The sequence below is a fragment of the Phocoena sinus genome, chromosome 20 (genome assembly GCF_008692025.1).
Source record: "Phocoena sinus isolate mPhoSin1 chromosome 20, mPhoSin1.pri, whole genome shotgun sequence".
Taxonomy (NCBI): domain Eukaryota; kingdom Metazoa; phylum Chordata; class Mammalia; order Artiodactyla; family Phocoenidae; genus Phocoena; species Phocoena sinus.
The window spans coordinates 15,891,035-15,915,891 of NC_045782.1; the positions used below are offsets into that span (position 1 = coordinate 15,891,035).

The window sequence follows — 24,857 nt, forward strand, 5'->3', positions numbered from 1 at the left end:
ACTGAATCTTATTTCTTGGGTAGGAGGTGGGTGGATGAGGTCAGGGGAGAGGCAGCTTGGCCCTCTTGCCTGGGCATCCTCCACACACCCCTCCCACTGCATCCAGAGCCAAAGCCCGTCTCCCCCCACCACCCCGACGCCTTTTCTCCCCAGATACTCTGGTAACTGGACTGCTTGTTCCCTGGCTCACTGCCTGTAGCCCTGGTGAATAAGGGGGTGAGGACAGAGAAACTCAGTTCCTTACTCTCTGCCCTGGACTCCCACACTGTTGGTGCCTGTGTCCCATCTAACCCAACTGTTGTGATTGTTTAGGTGACCCTCCTTCACCAGACCAGGCTTCGTCCCCAATAGCCATCACAGTGCTCTGCACATGGTAAAGGCGATTGTGGCAGAAATGAGGCGAGGCCATTTCGTGCCCATGGGGCCTTGGTGGCTGGCCCGCTTGGTGGGAGGGGGACAGTGCGCAAACACCTCGGAGATCCCAGCAGAGTAGTCACTCCACCTCGTCGCCCCGCCTCTGTGGGCGTGGCCTCGCCGCTGACTCCAGTCCTGGGAGAGGGCGTGGCCAGGGCGGGGAGGTGCTGGCCCCGCCCTCCGGGGGAGTCACGTAGCTCTGCAGTCGCCACAGCCTCATTTACAGGAGCCGGGCTTGGAGCCACAGCTGCTGCGGACCTGAACCCGAGCTGCTCCTGTGGCTGCCGCAGCTAACTCGCCGCGCACAGGTGAGGCCCGGGGCGAAGCGGGAGTTGCTCAGCATCTCCGCTTCCTCTCCCTGACTCTTCTTTCTGCCTTCCTTACCCTGCTCCTGGGGGCCCCTTGATGTGCCTTCTCAGCTCTCTCCTTACATTCTCTCTCCCTTCTGTCCACTGGAAACCCCACACCACTGCTCAGCTTCTCCCACACCACTCCTTCCTCTTAAGCTCTTACGCAGCTTTTCCAATCCTAAATCTTCTGCCTACTGGATTTTTCCTTGGGGTTAGCCTCTCTCACCCAGACCCTTTTAATCTCAGCCTGCTGCCTCTCCTAGGCTGAGTTCCCTCTCCAGTTCTTCTCCCTTCACTAGTTAACCTGTCTCACCATCATCTCCTCACAAGTCTCCTCCCTGCTGCTCCTGCATGTCTCCCTCTCTCTCCTCTCAGGCTCTCTCCTCATTCCTTTCAACCCTGATCCTCTGCTCCCATTCTCCTGACTGCCTAGGCAGTTAGGTTCAGGGAATGGAGAAGAGGTTATGGAAGCCTGTGGCCGTGTTTTGTGCCACTCCTCTTCCCTACCCCCACTCTTTTCCTCCAGAAGCTGAGGGAAGAGGGGTGATGGGTAATTTTGCCTCATTCTGAAGCCTCTGAAGTAAGTGCATTTTCCCTCAGGGCCCTGCTGAGGATGAGAAGAGGGAAGGTGGAAAGGCCAGTGCTTACGCCCACCTGAAGAAGGGGCCAAATTCAGTGAAAAAAGGGTTGGCATCTTTATTTGGGCAGTAGTTTCATAAGAAGACCTGCAGCTTTGGGGCTGGGAAGGGTGCCCAGCAGGGACAAAGGGAGATGTGGGAATTGGGGCCCTGAGCCTGCTGGCTGTCAGAGGGATTGGTGCCATTTTAATGCCCAGGACCCATGCCAAGGACTGCTGCTGCCCTGTTCCCAGCCCCTCCTTGTTGGGGTGGAAGGAAAAGGCCATTCCTCTCCATATGGACAGGAGAGGAAGCAGAGGAGGTAGTGGGTGGGGTCCAGCTTTTATACCTTGTCTCCATTCCACAGAACTGTCACCATGCCCCACTCGTACCCAGCCCTTTCTGCTGAGCAGAAAAAGGAGTTGTCCGACATTGCCCTCCGGATTGTGGCCCCAGGCAAAGGCATCCTGGCCGCAGATGAGTCTGTAGGTAGGTGGGGGCCTGTGGTCAGGTGGGGAAGAAGTATCCAGGGAGCCCTGGGGATGACCTTCCCACCCTACTTTGTTTGCCCCCAGGCAGCATGGCCAAGCGGCTGAGCCAAATTGGGGTGGAGAACACAGAGGAGAACCGCCGGTTGTACCGTCAGGTCCTGTTCAGTGCCGATGACCGTGTGAAGAAGTGCATCGGAGGTGTCATATTCTTCCATGAGACACTCTACCAGAAAGATGATAATGGTGTCCTCTTCGTCCGTACCATCCAGGATAAGGGCATTGTCGTGGGCATCAAGGTGCAGCCACTGGCCCTGGATGGGGGCTGAGCATGGAAATAGGTGTGTGGGTGTGAGGGGTGGCAAGCAGAATCCTGCCTGGGTTCAGTTCTGTGCCTGTGTTTCCCCTTCAGGTTGACAAGGGTGTAGTGCCTCTAGCCGGAACTGATGGAGAAACCACCACTCAAGGTACAGGAGGGGTGGGCTTCAGGACCACAGGGTTGTTGGGTGGTTGCTGCTGGCAAAGAGGAGCAGAGTAATGAGGCTGGCACTATGCCTGCAGGGCTGGATGGGCTCTCGGAACGCTGTGCCCAGTACAAGAAGGATGGCGCCGACTTCGCCAAGTGGCGCTGCGTGCTGAAAATCAGTGAACGCACGCCCTCAGCACTTGCTGTTCTGGAGAATGCCAACGTGCTGGCCCGCTATGCCAGCATCTGCCAGCAGGTGTGCCTGTGTGTGTGACAGGGGTCAGATGGGTGCTCTGTGCCTGGGGGCGAGAGGGTTACATGGCTTTCTTCCATCTTACCGACTGCCCATCCCAAGATACTCTGCTCTTACCTGCAGAATGGGATTGTGCCCATTGTGGAACCTGAGATCCTGCCTGATGGAGACCATGACCTCAAACGTTGCCAGTATGTTACAGAGAAGGTGAGTCCACACCTGGGCACAGACATATACCACAGAGAAAGCCTGACAGGGAGCCTGTTCCCCACAGTCCCTGGCTCAGATGCAGGCACCTTCTTCAAGCACTCTTTTACTTGCTCCCAGAATGTACCTGTGAGTCTGACCTGTACCCACCCTCACAGTCATGCCCACCCAGCCCTAGACAGAGAACCTAATGTAGTGAGTGGCAGGGCCCCGGAACCTTAGTAAACCTCCTCTGATCCCCAGGTCCTGGCTGCGGTGTACAAGGCCCTGAGTGACCATCACGTGTACCTGGAGGGGACCCTGCTCAAGCCCAACATGGTGACCCCTGGCCATGCCTGTCCCATTAAGTATAGCCCAGAGGAGATCGCCATGGCAACTGTCACTGCCCTGCGCCGCACTGTGCCCCCAGCTGTCCCAGGTACCACCCTGCTTCCAAACCTGTTCCTTTCCCTAAGACCCATTCTCACGTTCTTCCCCCGTTCTTGCGGCCTCCAGGGGTTCCTTACCCTGGAAAAATAAGGAGTGATCAATCAGTTTGTCTTCTCTTCTCCACCCTAGGAGTGACCTTTCTGTCTGGGGGTCAGAGTGAAGAGGAGGCATCTCTCAACCTCAATGCTATCAACCAATGCCCCCTTCCCCGGCCCTGGGCCCTCACCTTCTCCTATGGGCGTGCCCTGCAGGCCTCTGCACTCAACACCTGGCGAGGGCAACGGGATAATGCTGGAGCCGCCACTGAGGAGTTCATCAAGCGGGCCGAGGTTGGGAGCTAGAGGTGGTGTGTAGCCAGGCAGGGTCAGCACCCAAAGGCTGTAGTCTGGAAGGGTTCAGCACCTGTGGACTGGGTCAGCCTACTTACCCCCTTCCTTTTGCAGGTGAATGGCCTTGCGGCCCAGGGCAAGTATGAAGGCAGCGGAGAAGATGGTGGAGCGGCAGCACAATCCCTCTACATTGCCAACCATGCCTACTGAGTACCCACTCCATACCACAGCCCTCGGCCCGGCCACCTGCACCCAATTTTGCCTGTAGTTACAGCCAGGGCCAAGTAGCCATGAAGAGTGGAGATGCCTCCACCCAGCACTGAGTCATCTTCCTTTTTTCTCCTCCCCTCCCCTCTCCAATTGTTGCACCTGGGACCATTGGATGGGAGGATAGGGAGCCCCTCATGACTGAGGGCAGGAGAACTTGCTAGAAGTCAGAGCAGGATGCCTGGGTCTCCCCCGTGCCTCTGCCAGCCCCCACAATTTCCCCATGACAGGGTTGCTTCTCCTTGGGCTCTCCTTGCCCACCCTCTCTCCTGGGATCAGAGGGTAGGGCACCAGAGCTGACTCATGCTTTGGGTACATACCACATAGCAAATAAATGGTAGCAAAGCATGCTACTTTGTCTGTCTTTTTTACACATCCAATTCCCACCTCCCAGTTTCTGATCTCTGCTGACTACTGTCTCTGAGCCCTCTCCGACTGTGGAGGTGGAGAGGGTGGGTTTTGAGTTTTACTGGGCTTTAAGTTTGGCGGGGGAGGGGCACACCCAGTCACCATTCTCAGCTCAGGCTCTTGCTGTTGATGTCCGAGGCTGGAGCATGGCAGTATGGAGGGCTGTGAGTCTTTCGGGAACTGCCACTTCAGAGGCACTTGGCAGCAGGTGCAGAAGGATGGAGTGAGGCAGGACTCAAGCTACTTCTGAACACAGCTTTTGCACATGGCCCCAAACTGGGATAAGAGGCGATGGGAGGAGTCTCTCACCTCTCAGCTGTGTTAAGCCCTAATGAGGCTTGACACATTTCACCAGGGGGAGCCACTGCAGAAGGAGCACCTGGGTTGCCCAACAGGGAAAATCCCCAGGGCTCAGCGATGCCCGACACAGCAGGTTATCTAGCAGGTTGCCGAGAGCTGTTGCTCACTCCCAGTTGGGATAGATAGGGGCACAGAGGGAACCAATTTAAGGGTCTGGGCAAGAGCAGACCTGGTGAAGTCTCATAATGAACTTTGACCACTTAGCTTGGACGTGGGGCTGTAGGTGGAGCACCTGGGTCTATCTGAGCAGATGAAAAGATGAGAGAACCTGCTGTGTGTTCTGTGTGAACTGGGGAGGCCATGCTCTGTGTGAAGTGCACAACCAATGCTCCGCCCAGCTAATTATTGCAATATGGGTGTGTAGGCCGATTGTGGCCTGATCTTGTGTTAATAAAAATAGCTCAAACTTACATAGCAGTCTCCTGCCAGGCCCTATTCTAGTCACTTTACAGTTGTTAACTCAGTTACTACAACAATTCTACAAAAGTAGATACTATTGCTATCCCTATTTTATTTATTTATTAAAACAATTTTATCTTTCTTGGCCACGTCACGGGGCATGCGGGATCTTAGTTCCCCGAATCGAACCCACGCCACCTGCAGAGTCCTGACCATTGGACCGCCAGGGAATTCCCTGCTATCCCTATTTTAATATGAGGAAACAAGCACAGAGAGGTTAATTAACTTCTCAAGCTCACTCAGGTAAAGTGGTGAAGCTGGGATTTGAACCCAAGTGATCAGGATCATCCAGAATTCTGTGCTCATGAATTTTCAAGAATTTTAAGTGAGGTATTCAGACTTTAACAAGTTGTAAATGAATTCAAATGAATTTTAAAAATACTAAATGAGCTAAATATCCTAAAAACGTACTATTAGCTTGCTCCTCCGAAAGAGGAGCTCTATAATAGGGATGATAAACAATGATCGTGATAAGCGACTTTCCGTGTGCTCTTTCCATGAATGACCTCATTTTAGTCAAGAATCTCCATTTTTCAGATGAGAACACTGAGACTTACAGCTTCCCGTGGTCTCCCGGCTAGTATTTAACAACTGCAGAGTTTGCGCTCATATTCCCTGGGCTAGGAGTGGGTTCCACAAGGAAGCGCAGGGTGTCTTCCAGCAAAACCGAAACCCGCACAGCTCCTCAATCGCCGGGTCAGCGTCCTTTCAAGCTCTGGGAGAAGCTCTCTGCGCACCCCGCCCACCCTTCGTCGGTTTTCGTCTGGAGTGCCGCTCGTGATTGGTCGCGATCGCTGCCGTGGGCACGCCCACTCCTTGCGGGTTTCCGATTGGGGGAGGCCTACGCAGCTCCTCCCCTCGGCGGCAAGAGTGGTTGGAAGCGAGTATGGCGGCCCCGGGGGCCGCAGCTACAGACCTAGGTGCGGCGGCATTCGGGAGGGGGCTGCGGCTCGCGGATTGCGAGGGAGGAATGCGGGGGTGGGGACTGTGTTGTGCCAGAGGTCCCGCGAGTGGGGGTTCAGGGTTCGTCTCAGACAGCATCCCTTCAGACTAGGGTCCGGGCCCCTCGCCGGGGAATCCCTTCGAGTGCGGGCTGAGAGGTTCTGAGTACAGGTTGCCGGGGCTCCTCCGCGTCGGGGGTGGGGCCGGCACCCGAGCCCACCTCTGGCGGCGCCTCAGTGGATCCCTCCGTGTCCCCAGAGGTGGTTCGAGGCAAGCGCGCCGCCCTCTTCTTCGCCGCGGTGGTCATCGTGCTGGGGCTACCGCTTTGGTGGAAGACCACGGAGACCTACCGGGCCCCATTGCCTTACTCCCAGATCAGTGGGCTGAATTCCCTGCAGGTAAGACCTCGGTGGTGGAGGACCAGGGGACAGCCCACCGGCAAGATGGAGACTCACTGATGGCCCTGATGCTTCTTCCCGCAGCTCCGGCTCATGGTGCCGGTCACTGTCGTGTTTACCCAGGAATCAGTGCCATTGGACGACCAGGAAAAGCTGCCCTTCACCGTTGTGCATGAGAGAGAGATCCCTCTGAAGTGTGAGTTCCTGATCAGGGCTGCCTTTCTGGTCTGAGTTCAGTCCGCAGATAGGTTGGATAGGAGGAGCATGGGTATCCCGTAAAGGTGATTACAAACTTATTAAAAGGCCACTTCGAATGAACAGTGTGTTTGCTAAGAAAAAAAGCAGCTTTAAATTCAGTATTCACCATTAAAGGGGCAGTTTTATTCATAAAACAGTTGTGCTACCTGATCAGAAGTAGGTGATGCTCATTACGGGATAGGGGAGGATGTGGGATGTAGTGGAATGAACACAGGGTTTGGAATCAATTTGGACTTACATACAGGCCTTATTCAGTTTAACATTAAATACTTTACGGAGTGTTAGGCACGTAGGTATCAGGAATTTGGGGATGAATAAGAAATTGATATTGGTTTCAAGAAATTCATAGGTAGGGGAGAGAGACAAAGAAATCTCAGAAGTATATAAGTATATAAGAAACAGAGATTGTACTTAAGAAAGAGACTATAACTGTCTGGAGGAAAGAAAGGTAGAGAAGGTTTTGAGAGCTGTAATTTTTAAGCCAGATTTTTAAAGGATATGTAGGAATTCAAGTTAAATAAGGAGGAGAGGGAGGGATAACACTAGTTAGTAATAATGATAGCTAATATTAGTTGTTCATTATATGCCAGAAACTCGGTGAAACACTTTACACGTGTTGCCTCATTTAATCCTAACATTATGATCCCCATTTTAAGTCTCTTGTCTCTTTTATTATATACTAGCTCTCCCTACCCCATCCCAATATACTTGTTCTCATTGATTTGTTGGAGAAACCAGGTCATTTGTTTGATAGAACATCTCACATTCTGGATTTGGCAGATTTCTTCCTCTTGGTTTCATTTAACTTATTTCTCTAGTATCCATATTTCTTATAAACTGGTAGTTAGATCTAGAGGTTTACTTAAAATCAGTTTTTTAATTTTTAAAAATTTATTTATTTAATTTATAATTTGGCTGAGTTGGGTCATCATTGCTGCTCGCGGTCTTTCTCTAGTTGCAGCGAGCGGGGGCTACTCTTTGTTGTGGTGCAAGGGCTTCTCAGTGCACTGCCTTCTCTTTTTGCGGAGCATGGGTTCTAGGTACACAGGCTTCAGTAGCTGCAGCACGTGGGCTCAGTAGTTGCAGCACGTTGGCTCAGTAGTTGTGGCTCGAGGGCTCTAGAGCGCAGGTTCAGTAGTTGTGGCGCATGGGCTTAGTTGCTCTGCAGCATGTGGGATCCTCCCGGACCAGGGCTCGAATCCGTGTCCCCTGCATTGGCAGGCGGATTCTTAAGCACTGCGCCACCAGGGAAGTCCTAAATTTATTTTTTGGCCGCACTTTGTGGCATGCAGGATCTTAGTTCCCCGACCAGGGATTGAACCCGTGTCCCCTGCAGTGGAAGCACAGAGTCCCAACCACTGGACTGCCAGGGAAGTCCCCAGGTTCAGTTTTTTTTTTTTTTAACATCTTTATTGGAGTATAATTGCTTTACAATGTTGTGTTAGTTTCTGCTGTAAAACAAAGTGAATCAGCTATATGTATACATATACCCCCATATCCCCTCCCTCTTGCATCTCCCTCCCACCCTCCCTATCCCACCCCTCTAGGTGGTCACAAAGCACCGAACTGATCTCCCTGTGCTATGCAGCTGCTTCCCACTAGCTATCTATTTTACGTTTGGTACTGTATATAGGCACATATATACAATGGAATATTACTCAGCCATAAAAAGAAGCGAAATTGAGTTATTTGTAGTGAGGTGGATGGACCTAGAGTCTGTCATACAGAGTGACGTAAGTCAGAAGGAGAAAAACAAATACTGGATGCCAGCACATATATATGGAATCTAAAAAAAAAAAAAGTGGTTCTGAAGAACCTAGGGGCAGGACAGGAATAAAGACGCAGACGTAGAGAATGGACTTGAGGACGTGCGGAGGGGGAAGGGTAAGCTGGGATGAAGTGACAGAGTGGCATGGACATATATACACTACCCATGTTCAGTTTTTTAGGCAATAAAACTTCACAGTTGGTGTGTTGTACTTCCTATCGTGTTATATCATGTAGTGGCCTGGTTGTTTCACTTTGGGTGATGCAAAGATGATTATTTAGTTCAGATATTGTCAGCTTGACTTCTGTATTTTAGTTCTCTGTCAACCTTTCACCTGATGATTTTAGCATCTGTTGATACTGGAATCCATTTCATTAGGTTGCAAAATGGCAATTTTTAAATTCTGCCATTTCTTCTGCATTCTTCTGGAATTCTGTAAAGAAGAACTTTCCCAATAAATTTTAGGTTCAGCTTGTCAAGTTCCAGGTGGTGAAAAAAATCCCTTTGGGATTGCCTTACATGTTTAGATTAACTTGGAGAGAATTGATATTCTGAGAATATTTAGTTTTTTCATCTAGGAGCCTTGTATGTGTTTCCATTTTATTCAGATCTTCTTTTATGTCATTGAGTAAAGTCCTGGTTTTTTTTTTTCTTACAGTTTTGTACATGTATTCCTGGATATTTTTATATTCTTTATTGTTACTGCAATTGGGATTTTTAAAAATATTGCTTTTTTAATTAGATATTGCTGGTATTTATTAGAAAGCTACCCATTCTTGCATTTTCTTATAATAGTTTTTTAGTTCTCTTTGATTCTCTTTGAAAATAATTATGCTACTTCAAAAAGTGGCCATTTTGTCTCTTTCAAATATTCATGTTTCTCTTTTTTCACTTACTGCATTGGTCAGGAACTTCAGGAAGAACAGTGCTGAATAATAGGGGAGATAGCAGGCATCCTTGTTTTCGTGCTAATTTTAATGGAACTATAGTGTTTTGTCATTAAGTGTGCATCTTATTTTTATCAAGAATGTTCACTGAGTTTATTTTGAGACATCTATTGAAACGATCATATGGTTTTCCTCCTTTTACCTACTAATGTAATGAATATTGTAATAGATTTCCCTGTGGGGAGGGTACTTCAGGTTGAAGGTGCACAGCGAGAGGCAAGAGCTGGGCAGGTGGAAGAGGTGGAGTGTCATGTATTTATATCATCCATGCAGAAATCATTAGAATTGGCTGTTGCTTCTTGGTATTTCTCTGCAAACAATCATCTTGCTCTCCTTGGACACTGGACAGCATTAGGGCTGGAAGGGTTGGCAGAGTCTGACACTTGCTCTTCTCATCATGCTTCTTTCTTTTCTCTAAGACAAATTGAAAATCAAATGCCGTTTCCAGAAGGCCTATCGGAGGGCTATGGATCATGAGGAGGAAGCCCTGTCATTGGGCAGTATACAAGGTACTAGGAGGGGTGATCATTTTAACAGGAAGCCCTCTTTTTCCTTCTGATCTCTAAGTGTGTAGTTTCCATATCTTGTCCTTTATTTTGGGGGGGGGGGGCCTGTGCCATGTGTCCTGCAAGGATCTCAGTTCCCTGACCAGGGACTGAACCTGGGCCACGGCAGTGAAAGCCCGGAATCCTAACCACTAGACCACCAGGGGACTCCCTCCATAACTTGTCTTAACTCCAAAATCTCTCTGGGAAAGCTGGGAATGAGATACCTTGTGTCTCAGCCTGGGCCACCGAGGGCCAAGCCTGGCCACAGTGTCAGTTGGGTGTGAGCGGGAGGTGGAGTGATGGGTTAGGCACCGTGTGGGAGCCAGAGGGAGAGGGAATGGTGTTTGCGCTCCTGGTACACCACCTGTTCTTGTCCCCAGAGGCAGAAACCATGTTTGCTGAGCCATCAGAGCAAGCAGAGGGCTCCCTGACAGTGTACGTGATCTCTGAACACTCCTCACTTCTCCCTCAGGTAGGGTGAGCAGAGAGGCTGCGGACATGCCTTCTCCCTTCAGCTTGTCCTCTCCTAAGTCTCCTTCTTGCAGTATTGCTGCCCATTCCTTCCGATTGCTACAGAAAACTCTCCTCAAGTATTTTTTAAAAAGAATGCAAATAGAGATTGTTTTCATTGACTCTGGGTCTTTCTAAATCCAAGGCTTGTATGTGGTTAAAGTTCCATTTTTTTTTTTAAGAATAAATTTATTTATTTATTTATTTGGGCCGCATTGGGTCTTCTTTGCTGCACGTGGGCTTTCTCTAGTTGCAGTGAGCGGGGGCTACTCTTCGTTGAGGTGCGCGGGCTTCTCATTGCAGTGGCTTCTCTTGTTGCGGAGCACGGACTCTAGAGCGCAGGCTCAGTAGTTGTGGCACACGGGCTTAGTTGCTCTGTGGCATGTGGGATCTTCCCGGACCCGGGCTCGAACCCATGCCCCCTGTATTGGCAGGCAGATTCTTAACCACTGCACTATCAGGGAAGTCCTAAAGTTCCAATTTAAAGTGGAAAAAAAATCAGTAGGATTAAAGAAGCTGGTTTGAATGGGCTGTGATGATAATATGAGCAATACATTGACCTTTTCAGTTTCTGAGCAAAAGGTTTGGTGGGAGCTGTACCGGCTACCATTTTATTTTTTAATTTATAATGAAATATTAATTATTACAAAAAGATGAAGGAAAATTTTAATAAACATCCATGTACCCACCCCTAGCTTGCAAACTATAATACAGCCCTGTGCATCTCCATGATTATATCCCACTCCCTTGCAGCCAAAGGTGACCATAGTTTGTATGTATCATTTTCATATTTTTCTTTCAAGTTTTATCACATATATCTCTATAAACAATATGTTTAATTTTATATATTTTTGAACTTTATATAAATGCCGTAATGAAGCGCATGTTCTTCTCTAGTTTTCATTTTGCTTGACCTTTATGTTTGAATCATCTATGATAATATGTCTAGTTGAATCTAATGCATTCATTTAAAATTCTATCTAATGTTTCATTGTATAAACATATCACAATTTATCCATTCTGTTGCTGACAGGCATTTGGATTGTCTCCAGTTTTATCCTATTACAAATAATTCTGCTGTGAAAATTCTTGTACTTGCCTCTTTGCCATTTACTTATATCAAACTTTCCAGTTGTTTGTTTATTCTTGCTCAGCATGCCGTCTCTTAGTTTCCAGCCCATGAAGATATAGCTGTTGCCTGCACCTATGTCAACTGGGAAGGAGAAGGGAACTGAAATGAATGAAAACACTCATATATACCCATAGCTCAGAAATGTTGACATAATAGTTCTCAATGAGTCTAGAGAGGTGCAGGCCTGTTGGTCGGTGGCAAAAGGCCAGATTCTCAAAGACAGGAGCCAGAGTGCTCTTCTGCTTTCTTCCCTGAGCCGTGGGCATTCTGTCCCTTGCTTGCCCCTCATAGGACATGATGAGCTACATTGGGCCCAAGAGGATGGCAGTTGTGCGGGGGATAATGCACCGGGAGGCCTTTAACATCATTGGCCGCCGTGTAATCCAAGTAGCCCAGGCCATGTCTTTGACTGAGGACGTGCTTGCTGCAGCCTTGGCTGACCACCTCCCAGAGGACAAGTGGAGCTCTGATAAGAGGCGGCCTCTCAAGTCCAGCTTGGGTAGGGTGACCAGGCTGTGCCACGGGAAGGGAGAGGGAAATGAATTATGTGGAGACAGTGGGGCAGGAGGGGAATCTGCATGCAAACGCTTCACTCCTTTCTTCTGTGGTTTCATCTTTTTCTTAAAGCACTCAGTGTTCCTCATCCCACTTTTATCCTCCCTTTGCGTCCATGATGGCAACCAGCCCCATTTCAGAGGAGAACCAAGTTCAACTCAGCCAGGGGTACAGGCTGCCTTTGATCCACAGATGCCTCTGGCTTCCCTGACTCCTGTTTTTATAGGCTATGAAATCACCTTCAGTTTACTCAACCCTGACCCCAAGTCCCATGACGTCCACTGGGACATCGAGGGGGCTGTCCGGCGCTATGTGCAGCCCTTCCTGAATGCCCTCAGAGCTGTGGGCAACTTCTCTGTGGACTCTCAGGTGAGACTGGGAGCAAGTTGAGGAGCCCTTTTCCCCGCTGCACCATCCTTTTCCAAGTCCCTCCATATTTGGCATTTACAAGTGTAGTCTGTTCTTCCAGCTCTTTGAGCTTGCTGATTTGCCAGGAAATTCCGGTGTATGTATATGGTTCTGGGGTCTACTTTTTCTCCTTGGTGTCCAGCTTGGGGAGTTTTGTCAATGCTTGTTAAAAAAGTAACTTCCTTATGGCTCCCTCTGGAACTGTATTCACCAGTTGTGCCATCCTAAAAATTTATTAAAAAACAAACAAAAAAAACTTCCTGAAATATGTTAATGTAATAACAATAAAGATGTGATGAATGTAGTCTTCTGAATTACACAGTGTCCTTTTAGGGAAAAGGTGGGAGAAATTTTTATCAGGTCTTGGTAGTGGGAGAAATTACTTCTGAATAACTGATTTGATTTGATCTTGTGGACACTGAATTATGCTATTCTTTGTTTAGGCTGTGAGAAAGCCTGGTAAAATAACGTGGTGTTCAAAACCTGGATTTAGTGTGTTAACTTTACCCTTAGCTTTGTTATTTTTTTCCCTACTCCTGCTTTCTCTCGGCCTTGATTTTTGTCTCTTATATTTTGCCCTGCCTAATGGTTATCTTTTTAAGGCACCTCAAATCTTTTGGGGGGACAAATTGGAATATAGCTCAGTAGACAAATAGTATGCTCCCTCTTTGCTCTACAGATCCTTTACTACGCAGTATTGGGGGTAAACCCCCGCTTTGACCCAGCTTCCTCCAGCTATTATTTGGCCGCACACAGCCTCCCCCATGTCATCAACCCAGTGGAGTCCCGGCTGGGTGAGTTCCTGACGATGAGGGTCTTTCTGCCAGGCCGGGGAAGGACCCTGAAGGCTCAGCCTGGGGTGGGAGGCGGGTTATATATAGCGATGGCTCCCAGGTTGCGTTGGTCCAAGGGCGTTGAGGAGGTGCTGGGCATTTAGGCTCCTTTTTCACGATAGTCTGTTGATATCTCCATCTCCACACTGTCACATCGAAAAGCATTGATTAAACATTCCCAACACTTTTTATAAACAAATGGATAGGCTGCGTCTCCCTCCCTGCAAGCCATCCAGGAAAAATATGGCCACACGTGTAGGAAAGACAGCAGCAGAAGTACAGGAAGGCAGAATTTGAATCGACAGTTCTGCTGATTGAGGCTGAGGAACCTTGAAGCGGGGGTTCCAGTTTTTCATTTTGGCACTGGTACCTCAGAAGAGTAGGTAGTACAGTACAGTAGAACTGTAATAGAGGCAAACCAAAGGGAGTATATCACTAGTTGTGGAATTTTAGGCACCAGGGTTAGGCCAGTGTGGACCAAGGGGTATGGGTGGGGCAGCACATGAGGCCTTGGCAAATTCCTCCTCCCTCCCTGCTTCCCTCCTTCCCTCCCTTTCCTACAAGGTCCAAGGGACTGCTTTATGGCACTGCCGGAAAAGGTGGGAGGCTGTTGGAGGAGAGGCGCTTTGGGGGCAGTTTGAAGCTGAGGATTGCACTTCATGTATGTGGCACATCTCGGGAGAATGCTGAGTTGTTTACCACAGAAACCCAGGCCTGGAGGATATCCTAGTGATTATCAGTTGGGGAAAATGAGGCCCAGAGTGAGTGACCAGCAAGTTAGAGGCTGACCTAGACCTAAGATCTAGACCCAGCGTGTTTGGTGTGCTGACTTCCCTTCTCTTTGTGCCACAGGATCCAGCGCTGCCTCCCTTTACCCGGTGCTCAACTTTCTACTCTATGTTCCTGAGCTTGCCCACTCCCCCCTGTACATTCAGGACAAGGATGGGGCTCCAGTGGCCACCAACGCCTTCCACAGCCCCCGCTGGGGTGGCATTATGGTATGGTCACACCACGGAGACCCCAGAGCCCCAAACATCAGGGGTGTTCATTGAGACTGTTCCTTCTGTTGTTCCTCTGGTGTCCTGTGTGGCCCAGCCTGGGTTGGCGGGTGGTGGTGAGGTGCTGTGAGCTCGTGCCCCCCACCGCCCCCCGCCAGCCCCACTGCTTCTTATTTCCATCAGTGTTTATATAGTAGGACCCTTTTGCACTTGCAGTTTGCGCTGACTTAGGACTATTCTGTGTATAACTTAGATCTTGGCCCTGTTTGTGGGAGTCTTAACAAGGTTGGGAATGTTGTCTCCCCTGTTAGATTGGAGTTTCTCATGGGTAGGAACTTTAAAATGGAATTAAAAATATTTCTTTAACAAGATTTTTGAGGGAGTAGAGGAGATAATTTATATAAAGCTCCTAATAGCAGGTATTCCAAAAATATTAGGTTTGTAATTTTTAAAGAGCACAGAGTATGTCTTCCTTTCCTCTCATGGCCTCCAGAGTGTCTAGGGTAGAGCTTTGCATGGTCCTGGCGTGATGTTGAGGCACCCCTATTTCCCCCTGCAGGTATACAATGTGGACCCCAAAGCCTACAATGGCTCGGAGCTGCCGGTGAGAGTCAAGGTGGACATGGTGCGGGTGATGGAGGTGTTCCTGGCTCAGTTGCGGTGAGGTCCTGGGGGATCCACTTGGGGTCGAGGCCACTGAGACTGACCACAGTCTCCTGGGCTGACTGCAGTAAACCCTCACTTGGCAGGGATACCTTGGCTGTGCCTGGAGCCCCAAGGAAACCAAGAAAGGTTTCCAAGGATCACTTCATCCTTCTCTTAAGACTAGTTGCTGACAAAAAGCGTTTCAGGAAAAATAGGCTCATGAATGTCAGGTCCATAGGCTGTGATTAGGGATGCTTAAGAAAATAGCTGTTAATTCTTGTGCAAACGGATCTATTGATAGTGGCTTCCTGATGCCCTGTGGTTAGTATTCTAAGAATGTGTCTGGGCTCATCAGGAAAGAGGATTCTGATTGATTAGCAATGTCTGCCATGGTGCAGGAATAGAGGCACACACGCGTGCCTTGTCAGAGGTGGTCCTGGATCATCCCTTAACTAAGGCTCAGGGGCCCCGTTTGTCCAAAGAGAGGGTAGACAGGGTGAAGGGATTAAACTAGTTGGTGTTAATTAGAAATATTTTAGCCATGGAACCTTTTTTCACACAAGATCTTATAATATAGAAACAATATAGAAACAGGTAAAAGTGAAAAACCACTGGTTAAATTGGGGCTTGGGGCTCTGTGTTACTTAGTGTTGCTGCTCACCCCCTAAGACGCTAAGGCACTTCCTACAACCCCTGTGCTTCTGGGTGAGATCGAAAATCCTAATAGTTATTCTAGGAATCCTGACCATCTTCTCCCACCTTCTGCCCCTTTGACCTTCTTTGCTGTTCCTACAGGCTGCTCTTTGGGATTGCTCAGCCCCAGTTGCCTCCAAAATGCCTATTTTCAGGGCCTAAGAGTGAAGGGATAATGAGCTGGGAGCTGGACCGGCTGCTCTGGGCTCGGTCAGTGGAGAACCTGGCCACAGCTACCACCACTCTCACTTCCCTGGCCCAGCTTCTGGGCAAGATCAGCAACATTGTCATCAAGGACGATGTGGCATCTGAGGTAAGCAGGCAGGGGATGGATTCCGTGGCCTAGGACTGGAGTGGCCAGCAGGGCCCAGGGTGTGGTGAAACCAGAGAGCCATTTGAGGTCCAGAGGATGTGTGGGCATGCCATCCTTGAGTGCCCAGGCTTCCTCTAGAGGTCAGTGCCAGCTCCCTAGTAAGGAGTCTAAGTGCGGGTGTGAGGTGTCAAGCAGGCACTAAGAAGATACCCCCTAGCCCTTTTCTACCGGCCTCCATATATCCTGGGCGAACTCCAGGCAACCTGCCTGGTAGACGGAAGACACAGTGAGGCCCTCTCCCACCCTCCCCACCAACCGATGCCTAGGACGTTTTGGTAACCCCCTGCCCCCTTCCTAGGTGTACAGGGCCGTAGCTGCAGTCCAGAAGGCAGCGGAGGAGTTGGCCTCTGGGCACCTGGCCTCTGCCTTCGTTGCCAGCCAGGAAGCTGTGACATCCTCAGAGCGTGCCTTTTTTGATCCCTCGCTCCTCCACCTCCTCTATTTCCCTGATGACCAGAAGTTTGCCATCTACATCCCACTCTTCCTGCCTATGGCTGTGCCCATCCTCTTGTCCCTGTTCAAGATCTTCCTGGAGACTCGCAAGTCCTGGAAAAAGCCTGAGAAGATAGACTGAGCAGGGCAGCATCACAGTAGGAAGCCTTCCTTTCCAGCCAGGAGGGGAGGTGTTAGATTGAGAGGCACATAATGGGGCCTGCCACAAATGACTTGTCTCCAGCCTGCTCTGTTGCTACTCCAGCAGTCAAAGTATAACACTCCTTCCCGTTCTTCTGACTCAGGTCCCTCCCACTCTTCGTCCCCCCACCCCCCACCCCCCTATCCTCAAAAGACACATCATCTGGGCCTCCTTACCCGGCCTGAACTTGAAGGCCCTTTTCTGTCTCCCTCTGGAGCAGGGGCAGCTTGTGCTTCTGCCCTGTTCCTCACAGTCCTCTTGCACTGAGAGGGAGCATTAGGGGAAAGCCCTGGGTTGGATTCTAGGGCCCTTCCCTCCACGCTTCTCTCTAACCTCCACGCTTCTCTCTAACCCCTCAGGGAGAGCCCTAGCACTGCTCTCGTAGAAGGGGCCAAGCACCTGTCACCTCTGGGACCTTCTCCTTGACTCCCCTCCCTCCTGGCTGGCTGTACCTGTTGTGTGCAGCCTGATGCTGGGTGTGGCAGAGGTTCCCTTCACCCTTTCATAGAGGCAGTGTGGTGAGCGGGGAAAGTTCTGGACTTGGGATTAAACATGCCTGAATTCAAACCCTTGCTTCTGTACTTATCATCTGGGGAGCTTTGAACAAGCCACTTAATCCTCTCTGAGCCTCAGTTTTTCATTTGTTAAAATAGTACTAATGATACCTCCCCTACAAGGTGGCTGTGAGGATTAAATGTGACGAGCATGTGATAGTATCTGGTATATTCTGGGCTCTCAAGAAACATTGGTTGAATGTGAATTGGAATGATATGAAATATGAGCATACCTTTCATTCTTCATTCGTGTGTAAGTAATAGTTTCCTGGCGTCTGTCCTCCTGGGCTCACTGGTCCATTTCGCTTCCACCTGGCCATGTGCCCTTCTTACCTCGATGTCCTGGAGGGCCCTGTGGTGGCTGGACATTGTAGGCTATTGTCCTTCCGTATGTCCTGGGTTGTCTAGCAGGGGGTCTGGGAGAGAATAGCTTGTACCAGTGTAAGCCCTCAGATACTAACTGATTCATAAATTCAAAAAAAGAACATACAGTTGACCCTTGAACAACATCGGGGGTGGGGTGCCCACCCTCTGTGCATTCAAAAATCAGAGTATAATTTATATTTGGCTCTGTTGATCTGCAGTTCCATATCCAGAGATTCAGCCAACCCATCGTGTAGTACTGTAGTATTTTCTACTGAAAAAATCCACAAATAGGTGAACCCACGCACTGCAAACCCATGTTGTTCGAGGGTCAACGGTATTGAGCACAGGCTGCACGGGGCACTGTGCTAGGTGCTGGGTATTATAGAGAACAAAGACAGGATCTCCACTTTCACCGAACTGGTCTTTTAGGAGGCGGAGGCAGTGAGCAAATGAAACTAATTTCAGATAATGCATTAGAAAGAAAAAACAGGCTGATCAGATAGTGCCTGGGGGTGTTTGAGAGGGTCTCTGAGCAGATGACATTTGAGCTGAGACCAGAAGGACAAGAGGAGGCCATCTGGGGGAAGAGCATCCCAGGCAAAGACCCTGAGGTGGGAACTTGCTTGCGGGCAGAGGGAGGGGCGGAGTGGCTAGAGCACAGCGAGTAAGTAGGAAAAGGTAGCCAAAACCCCTTAAAATCCCTATCGAAAAAATGAAAGAAGCCCAGGGCGGGCCGCCTCCCTGCCCCGGGTGAGTAGCCCAGGTGGGCGGGAGGTGGGCGGGGCCAGTACCGGGCCCACCCTGGGGGCGGGGCGGTACCTGGGGCCCCTGCCCGGCCGGGGGCGGGGCTGCGGACGCTCCCCCTTCCCTCGGCTCCAGCCGGCGCAGGCAGCCGCCGCGGCAGCAAGCTGGCTGCGGCCCCGGGAGGCCATGAAGGTGAAGAAGGGCGGCGGCGGCGGCGGCGGCGGGGCCGGGACGGGGGTGGAGCCCGCTCCAGGGGCCTCGGGCCGGAGCGTGGAGACCAAGACGGAGCTGCAGGCGGAATCCGAATCCGGGTCCGAGTCGGAGCCGGAGGCAGGCCCGGGGCCCAGGCCGGGGCCGCTGCAGAGGAAGCAGCAGATCGGGCCGGAGGACGTGCTGGGGCTGCAGCGGATCACGGGCGGTGAGCACCCGCGAGGGAGCGCCACCCGCGGGCGGGAGCGGGAGAGCACGAGAGGGGGCCCTCGAGGCGCGCGGAGGCCGGGCCCCCGCCCCCTTTCCCGCCCTCCCCCGCCTCCCCTCCCCCACCAAAGTCCCCCTCCACGTCTGACTCCAGGCCTGAGATCTCATGTTCCCCCTTCCCTTGATCTCTCTGCGTCCCTCTTGTCCCTTTAGAGATTTATTTCTACCCCACTCCTTCCTTTTTGAGGAGTCCATCCCCCTTTCCCAGGTGGAAGTGGAGCAACACCTGCAACTGTGACCCCTTCCCCACAGAGTCTTCAGAGCCCTTTGAAGATTTTCTCTGCAATAATGAGGAAGGGGGCTGAGTGCAGTCTACCCTCGGTCTCCTCCACCCTGGAGGCTAGATGGAGGCTGAGTTACTAGGGTGGTATCAAAACCCTCAGTTCTCCCCGACCATTAATGCCTTCACCCTGGACACCCCAGGAATTCTGGGGCCATCCCCCTCCCCAGGAAAGGACCTGAGGAGGAAGGTTCAGTGGGTTGGCTCTGGGCGCTCTCAAGGGAGTGGGTTAATGCCCACTCTTAGCCTGGACTAGGGCCTGTCCTGTTTTGGGAGGCCAGGTCTCCACTGTGGTTGAGTTTCTGAGCTGGACTGCCTAAGTTGAAGTTCCAACTTTGCCATGTAATTGACTGTGTGACCTTGGGCTAATAACTTCACCTCTCTGAGCATATTCATCTGTAAAACGGGGATAATGATACCTACCTTGCAGAGCTATTGTGAAAATAAATCCTCTGATTTTGCACCATGCCTGGCATGCTGTGCATGCCCTGTAAATAGGGCTCTTTTATCAATAGTACTGAGGGCCCCACAGGACTGCTCATGGCTGCTGCCTAGAGGCAGACAACTGGGCATTCAGGGCAGGGGAGGGGGTCACCATAGGCAGGGAACAAGGACTGGAAAGTCTCATGGCAGAGGCAGTGGCTGAGCCTCAAAGAACAGAAGGCGTTTGGAGCGGCCTACTACCTTGGCCTCATTGATTTGTAACCCTGCCGCAGCTCCCTCTGAGAGAGCAACTCTTGGGGCTCCCCTGTGGGGGTAGGGGGCAGATGCTGGAGTGGACCTGAGCTCTGGAGCTGCAGGAGCAGCAGAGCCCAAGGCTTCCAAACAGAGCTGTGGAGGAGACCATGATGGCAGGTCTAGGCCTGTGCATCTGGGTTCTCGGGGGACCAGCATCTCCTGTCTCTGAGCCAGGCAGCAACCATTCTTGGCTAGGCCCCCAGAGCGCTGAGCTGCCTTACCCAAGCAGGCACTGGTAGAGGGAGGGGGCCTGGGCCAGTCCGATGTTGGTGCCAGTTGGGCTGTAACTGGCAACAGCAGCATTTAGGATTCAGGTTAGCTCTGGGGCAGAACTTCCTTATAGGGTGTATAACTTGTCCAGGTCCTAGGTAACTTTAGAAGTTATTTTGCACCTATGGGGGCTTCCAACCCATGTACAACCGTGTGTCTCTGAATTTGGAGGAAATTTATAGCCCTTAGAGATGCGGCATCTGCTGTAGATGAGCAGAGGAAGAGTCTTCACAGGAGCCCTTTCTTTTGTAAAAGTTGAGAACAGGCCTCCAGGACTCTCCTCACTGACACCCCTGCCTGGTCTCTTCTGACCTTAATCGCACAGGTCTGAGGTTTTTTGTTCCTGGATTACTCAGCCCTGAATCCAGCTTAGGAAGCTATTTGTGGCTGAGGGGAAGGAGCAGTTGTGTTCTGAGCCCTCAGCCAGTCTGCCCCTTATCTGGCCTGACCCTCGGTCCCAGGCCTCATCCTTCTCTAGCAGAGGGAGGGAGTGGAGGTGGTGTCCTGAGCCATGGGCCTCTCCTGTTCCTCAGTTCCTCTAAGGACAGAGGAGTTGATAGGTTGAGTTTGCGGTAGAATAGACTGAGGTCATACTGCAAGTTGTTCTCAAGTGAGAGGAGAGGCTCCAGAAGTTAGAGAATGGGGGAAGAAGGAGGGCTTTATGGGGAGCTGGGAGTTGGGCAACTAGGATGCTGTTCCCAGTTCTGCCACATCCTCTCCTTATGCCCCGCACCCTCCTTCTACATCTTTGGATTAGTGCTTACTTTCTGTGAAAATAAGGTGTGTACAGCATGAGGTAGGAGTTGCCTGCTTCCATTCATCCTCCTCTCCTCTCACCACCATGGGCTGTGATGGGCAGGCCAGGGCTCAGGCCCCTCCACAAGCCCTATGTAGTCCCTGCTGGACCGCAAGGTGCCAGGTGGCTACCAGGAGGGCTTCCTGGAGGGGGCTGCCCCAGGCTTGAGGGAGAGAGAATGACTTTACATTCACTTCCTCTTCCTGCCCCAGAGGAATAAGAGGTGGTCTAGGGACCTGGAGGGTGATTTCCGGGCCTCTACGTGGAGGATGTGATGCTATGCAGGCTGACAGCACCAGAGCCCCCACTGCACCTCTCTGTTCCTTCCTATTTGCTGCCAGGGCCTCCTTGAGTGCTTGCAGTTGCTGCTGCAAGAGTGGTGAGGGTTCGATCAGGCCCTGCTATTTCTAAGCTTCCTCAAGCAGGGCCCACCACTATTCCTGGTTCCTCTTCTGGGCTCGAGGACTTCCCTTACCCCATGCACACCCCCGATGCACCTGCCACACCCTCTTACTGGCCTTGCCTGTACTCTTCTCTCTGGGGGTGGCTCAGCATCAAGGCTGGATGGATGACCTTTGAGGGGGTTCCCTCTGTTTGCTAAGACCTCCTCCTGCTTGAAGATCAACAGGGATGGGAACAAAGGTGGCTCCCTTCCCCCCAATATTCCAGGCTCTGGGCTTGAGTCACCAGAGCTTTGGCTAAGCTGCTTAAGGGAGCTGGGTTTGTGTAAGCCTCTTATGGGGAGAGGAGGGGCCGGGGTGGGGGGTGAGGAGGGATAGGGAAAGGGTTGTTCGCTTGCCCCAGCACTACCCAGGTCAGAGAAAGTCCTTGTTTGACACACCTAGATGTGTGCCAGGGGTGGCTATGGGGTGGGGGCGGGGGCATCGTCTCCTGAGGCAGAGCTGTGTCACCCCTGTTAGAGTGAGGTTCCTAAAAGCAGGGCTCTATCTTCCCTCTCATGGTGGCGGGGGAAGGGCTCCCCATCAGATTAGAGACTCATTTGGTTAACCGTCACCGAGCCAGTCCTGGCAAAGCAGAGGCTGGAATAAGGGCCCTCAACCCCTGGGTGGGCGGCAAAGTGTTGGCAAGCTGACCTTGTCCTCCACCCTGCCCCTCCCTGACCCCAGAGGCTACCAGGATGGAATGATTTGTCTCCCATTAGATCCCAATGGCAGAGCTATGTCTCCCGCACACTATGGGGGCTCTCCCAGGGTGGGGGCTCAATTCTCTCTTTCTGCGAGGCAGTGACCTTAGGAGCAGGGAAGGTGGTAGCTAGTTCAGGGTTCCGCTAAAGCTGAGTTGGCAGCAGGGGCTTCTGGGCAGGCCCCTTCCTTGCTCAGCCGCCCGTCTCCCCTAGACTACCTGTGCTCCCCTGAGGAGAATATCTACAAGATTGACTTCGTCAGGTTCAAGATTCGGGACATGGATTCAGGCACTGTTCTCTTTGAAATCAAGAAGCCCCCAGCCTCAGGTGAGTGGGTTGGGTGGGCCATCGACAGAGGGAGGGGGGCGAGGGCTGTGAAATGGGCTGCCCAGGGACTCCTCAGGCTACAGAGGAGTCAGAGCAGAGCTGGGATTTGCACCCAGGCCTTCTCAGGAGACACCAGGCAGGGGGGCCTCTGCCTGGGGCTGGGCCTCTTCTTTTCCTTCCCTGTGCTCCTGGGGTTAGACATCTTGGGAAGACAATCCTGCCTCTTCAGTCCCTGCCAGCCTGCCCCCTGCAGGCCCCCTTGGGAACTGCAGTCCCAGAGGCCCCAGGTCTTTTTGTCTCTTGCGGCTCAGGGAATCTCAGTTGAAATTGGTGACCCGCTGACCAGTTGGAAGCAATTGGAAGCATTCAGCCAGTGGTCTGAACCCTCAATATACATCAGGATCTCCTGAGGAGTTTTGAAAAATTCAGACAGATGCGGGCCCTGGGGTGAAAGCCCGGGTGGGCATGGGCCCCAGCCTGAAACCCACTGAGCCCCAGCTGGGGTGCATTACAGAGCGGTTGCCCATCAACCCACGGGACCTGGACCCCAATGCTGGGCGCTTTGTCCGCTACCAGTTCACGCCTGCCTTCCTCCGCCTGAGGCAGGTGGGAGCCACGTGAGTCACTGGGCCGGGGTGAGGGCTAGGGGTGGGGGCTGAGGTGCGGGTGAGGGTGGTAGGGAGCCCTTCTTGAGTCCCAGCTCAGCCCCGCCCCCTTCTCTCACTCAGCGTGGAGTTCACAGTGGGAGACAAGCCTGTCAACAACTTCCGCATGATTGAGAGGCACTACTTCCGCAACCAGCTGCTCAAAAGCTTTGACTTCCACTTTGGCTTCTGCATCCCCAGCAGCAAGAACACCTGCGAGCACATCTATGATTTCCCCCCTCTCTCTGAGGAGCTGAGTGCGTGGGCAGGGCCCTGTGGGAGGGATGCAGGGGGACTCAGAGAGACCAAGTTGTGGGGAGTGTGGGTCTGAGCCCCTTTCTTCCCTCCCTGGGTCTCTTGTGTCCGGCCACCATTCGTGTGTCATCTGTAGGGAAACTGAGGCTCAAAGAGGCTGGGGGAACTCTTTGTTCAGCTTGTCCGCGTCCCCTAGTCCTGAAGCCCCTGCAGTGGCCTGGCTCAGGCTTCTGACCTTTGCCCCAACTGGCTGGGTCTCTCTTGCAGTCAACGAGATGATTCGTCACCCATACGAAACACAGTCTGACAGCTTCTACTTCGTGGATGACCGGCTGGTGATGCACAACAAAGCAGACTATTCCTACAGCGGGATGCCCTGACCCCCAAACCAGCCCCTACCCCAGGAGGGTCCTGGGCCCACAGCCGTGACCACCCCAGCACTCACCTGTCAGCCCCAGGTCTTCTGCCTGGGCAGTGCTCCAGAAGCCCTGAACCCTTAGTCAGTGTTGGGAGGGCGGGTGCCTGATGTCCCCTGTCCAAGTCTGTGCAGCCCGTGGGGCCTGGCACGTGGGGTGGGGTGGTGGGGGCTGTTTGCCTCCATAGCCAGGAAGACCTCCCGTGGGAGGGGTAGCCAGGACTTGCGGACAGCCGAGCTGGGCCTCTTGGGCCCAAGTTTCAGAATAGTATTCCCCTATCCAGGCTTTGACTAGGTCGGGGCAGGGACCCATTCCCTGTCCCCTGCCCACCACTGACAGGCCATTTAGAGTTGTAAATTCACAGAGGAAGGTCCTTGTGGGGTCTGGCAGTCAAGCTTCCCAAGGGGGTCTGGGCCCTGACCACAGCCCCGGCCTCTACCATCAGGGGCTGAGATCCTGCCTGAGGTGTGGGAGGGACCTGCCCAGATTGCAGCCTGGGGTAGGGGTTGGACCAACTGTATATAGTTTTCAATAAACTCTTTCTCCTTTTCTGTTCTCTGGTTGTGGGCCAGCATGTGCGTGTGCTGGTGGCTGAGGGGGCCGTGATGTGGCCCCAGGGCCCTCCTGTCTCCTAACCCGCTGCAGCCTGACCCCCACCCGGCATCTAGAGTCAGCACTTAGTATGTGTTGCAGCTGGAAAGGGTTTTTCCTTTGATAACGAAGGAGACCCAGGCCTTGAGAGGGGAAGCTTTGGCCAAAAGTCGTAGCCAGCCCTGAAGAACAGAGAGAGGCTGGGACAAGGGCCCCTGACTCTACGGTGGGAGGGGAGGTGTTGGGGAGGTGGCCTTGCCCTCTACCCCACCTTCCCTGACCCCCAGAGGCCACTAGGACCATTAGGTTGTCCTTTTAGCCCTCATCAGTGAGAGAAGGCTGAGGCCTGGAGCCATCTTGCCCTCAGCTGCCTCGGGGAGGCCCTCTGGCCTGGCTGCCCTGCATATAACATCACCCCCAGTCCTACCCCAGACCCAGCGGAGGTCTTTGTTTCCTTAATGGAGGAAATTCAGGAACTGAGATCGGTGGAGAGTTTACTGCAGGGTTTACAGCTTACTGTTCCAAGCGCCAATTTGGACACACGTGGCGCTAGTCTGCCCTCTCCC

General features: G+C 52.0%; 3 protein-coding genes across 6 annotated transcripts; all 3 read left to right on the forward strand.

Moving 5' to 3' along the window:
- Positions 1 to 585: 585 nt before the first annotated feature.
- On the forward strand, positions 586 to 4,173 carry ALDOC (aldolase, fructose-bisphosphate C). Of its 3 annotated transcripts, none has more exons than XM_032617874.1 (10): positions 603 to 722; positions 1,365 to 1,450; positions 1,749 to 1,870; positions 1,957 to 2,168; positions 2,282 to 2,336; positions 2,431 to 2,591; positions 2,712 to 2,795; positions 3,039 to 3,213; positions 3,354 to 3,553; positions 3,668 to 4,168. In XM_032617874.1, the coding sequence occupies exons 3-10, from the start codon at positions 1,759 to 1,761 to the stop codon at positions 3,761 to 3,763; spliced, it is 1,095 nt and encodes a 364-aa protein (XP_032473765.1). In that variant the 5' UTR covers positions 603 to 722; positions 1,365 to 1,450; positions 1,749 to 1,758; the 3' UTR covers positions 3,764 to 4,168. The 3 variants fall into 3 exon arrangements, with proteins under 3 accessions (XP_032473764.1, XP_032473765.1, XP_032473766.1); XM_032617875.1 differs by lacking the exon at positions 1,365 to 1,450 and adding an exon at positions 1,291 to 1,344 and having other exon boundaries at positions 642 to 722; XM_032617873.1 differs by lacking the exon at positions 1,365 to 1,450 and having other exon boundaries at positions 586 to 722; positions 3,668 to 4,173.
- Positions 4,174 to 5,900: 1,727 nt separating this feature from the next.
- On the forward strand, positions 5,901 to 17,489 carry PIGS (phosphatidylinositol glycan anchor biosynthesis class S). 2 transcript variants are annotated; one of them, XM_032617560.1, is made up of 12 exons: positions 5,901 to 5,967; positions 6,248 to 6,387; positions 6,472 to 6,583; positions 9,780 to 9,869; positions 10,289 to 10,380; positions 11,842 to 12,049; positions 12,332 to 12,474; positions 13,193 to 13,307; positions 14,199 to 14,344; positions 14,904 to 15,004; positions 15,785 to 15,995; positions 16,354 to 17,489. In XM_032617560.1, the coding sequence occupies exons 1-12, from the start codon at positions 5,934 to 5,936 to the stop codon at positions 16,627 to 16,629; spliced, it is 1,668 nt and encodes a 555-aa protein (XP_032473451.1). In that variant the 5' UTR covers positions 5,901 to 5,933; the 3' UTR covers positions 16,630 to 17,489. The 2 variants fall into 2 exon arrangements, with proteins under 2 accessions (XP_032473451.1, XP_032473452.1); XM_032617561.1 differs by lacking the exon at positions 11,842 to 12,049 and having other exon boundaries at positions 5,906 to 5,967; positions 12,235 to 12,474.
- Positions 17,490 to 18,461: 972 nt separating this feature from the next.
- Positions 18,462 to 24,255, forward strand: UNC119 (unc-119 lipid binding chaperone). The gene is made up of 5 exons (XM_032617743.1): positions 18,462 to 18,771; positions 22,272 to 22,385; positions 22,900 to 23,002; positions 23,114 to 23,286; positions 23,552 to 24,255. The coding sequence occupies exons 1-5, from the start codon at positions 18,540 to 18,542 to the stop codon at positions 23,662 to 23,664; spliced, it is 735 nt and encodes a 244-aa protein (XP_032473634.1). The 5' UTR covers positions 18,462 to 18,539; the 3' UTR covers positions 23,665 to 24,255.
- Positions 24,256 to 24,857: the final 602 nt, after the last annotated feature.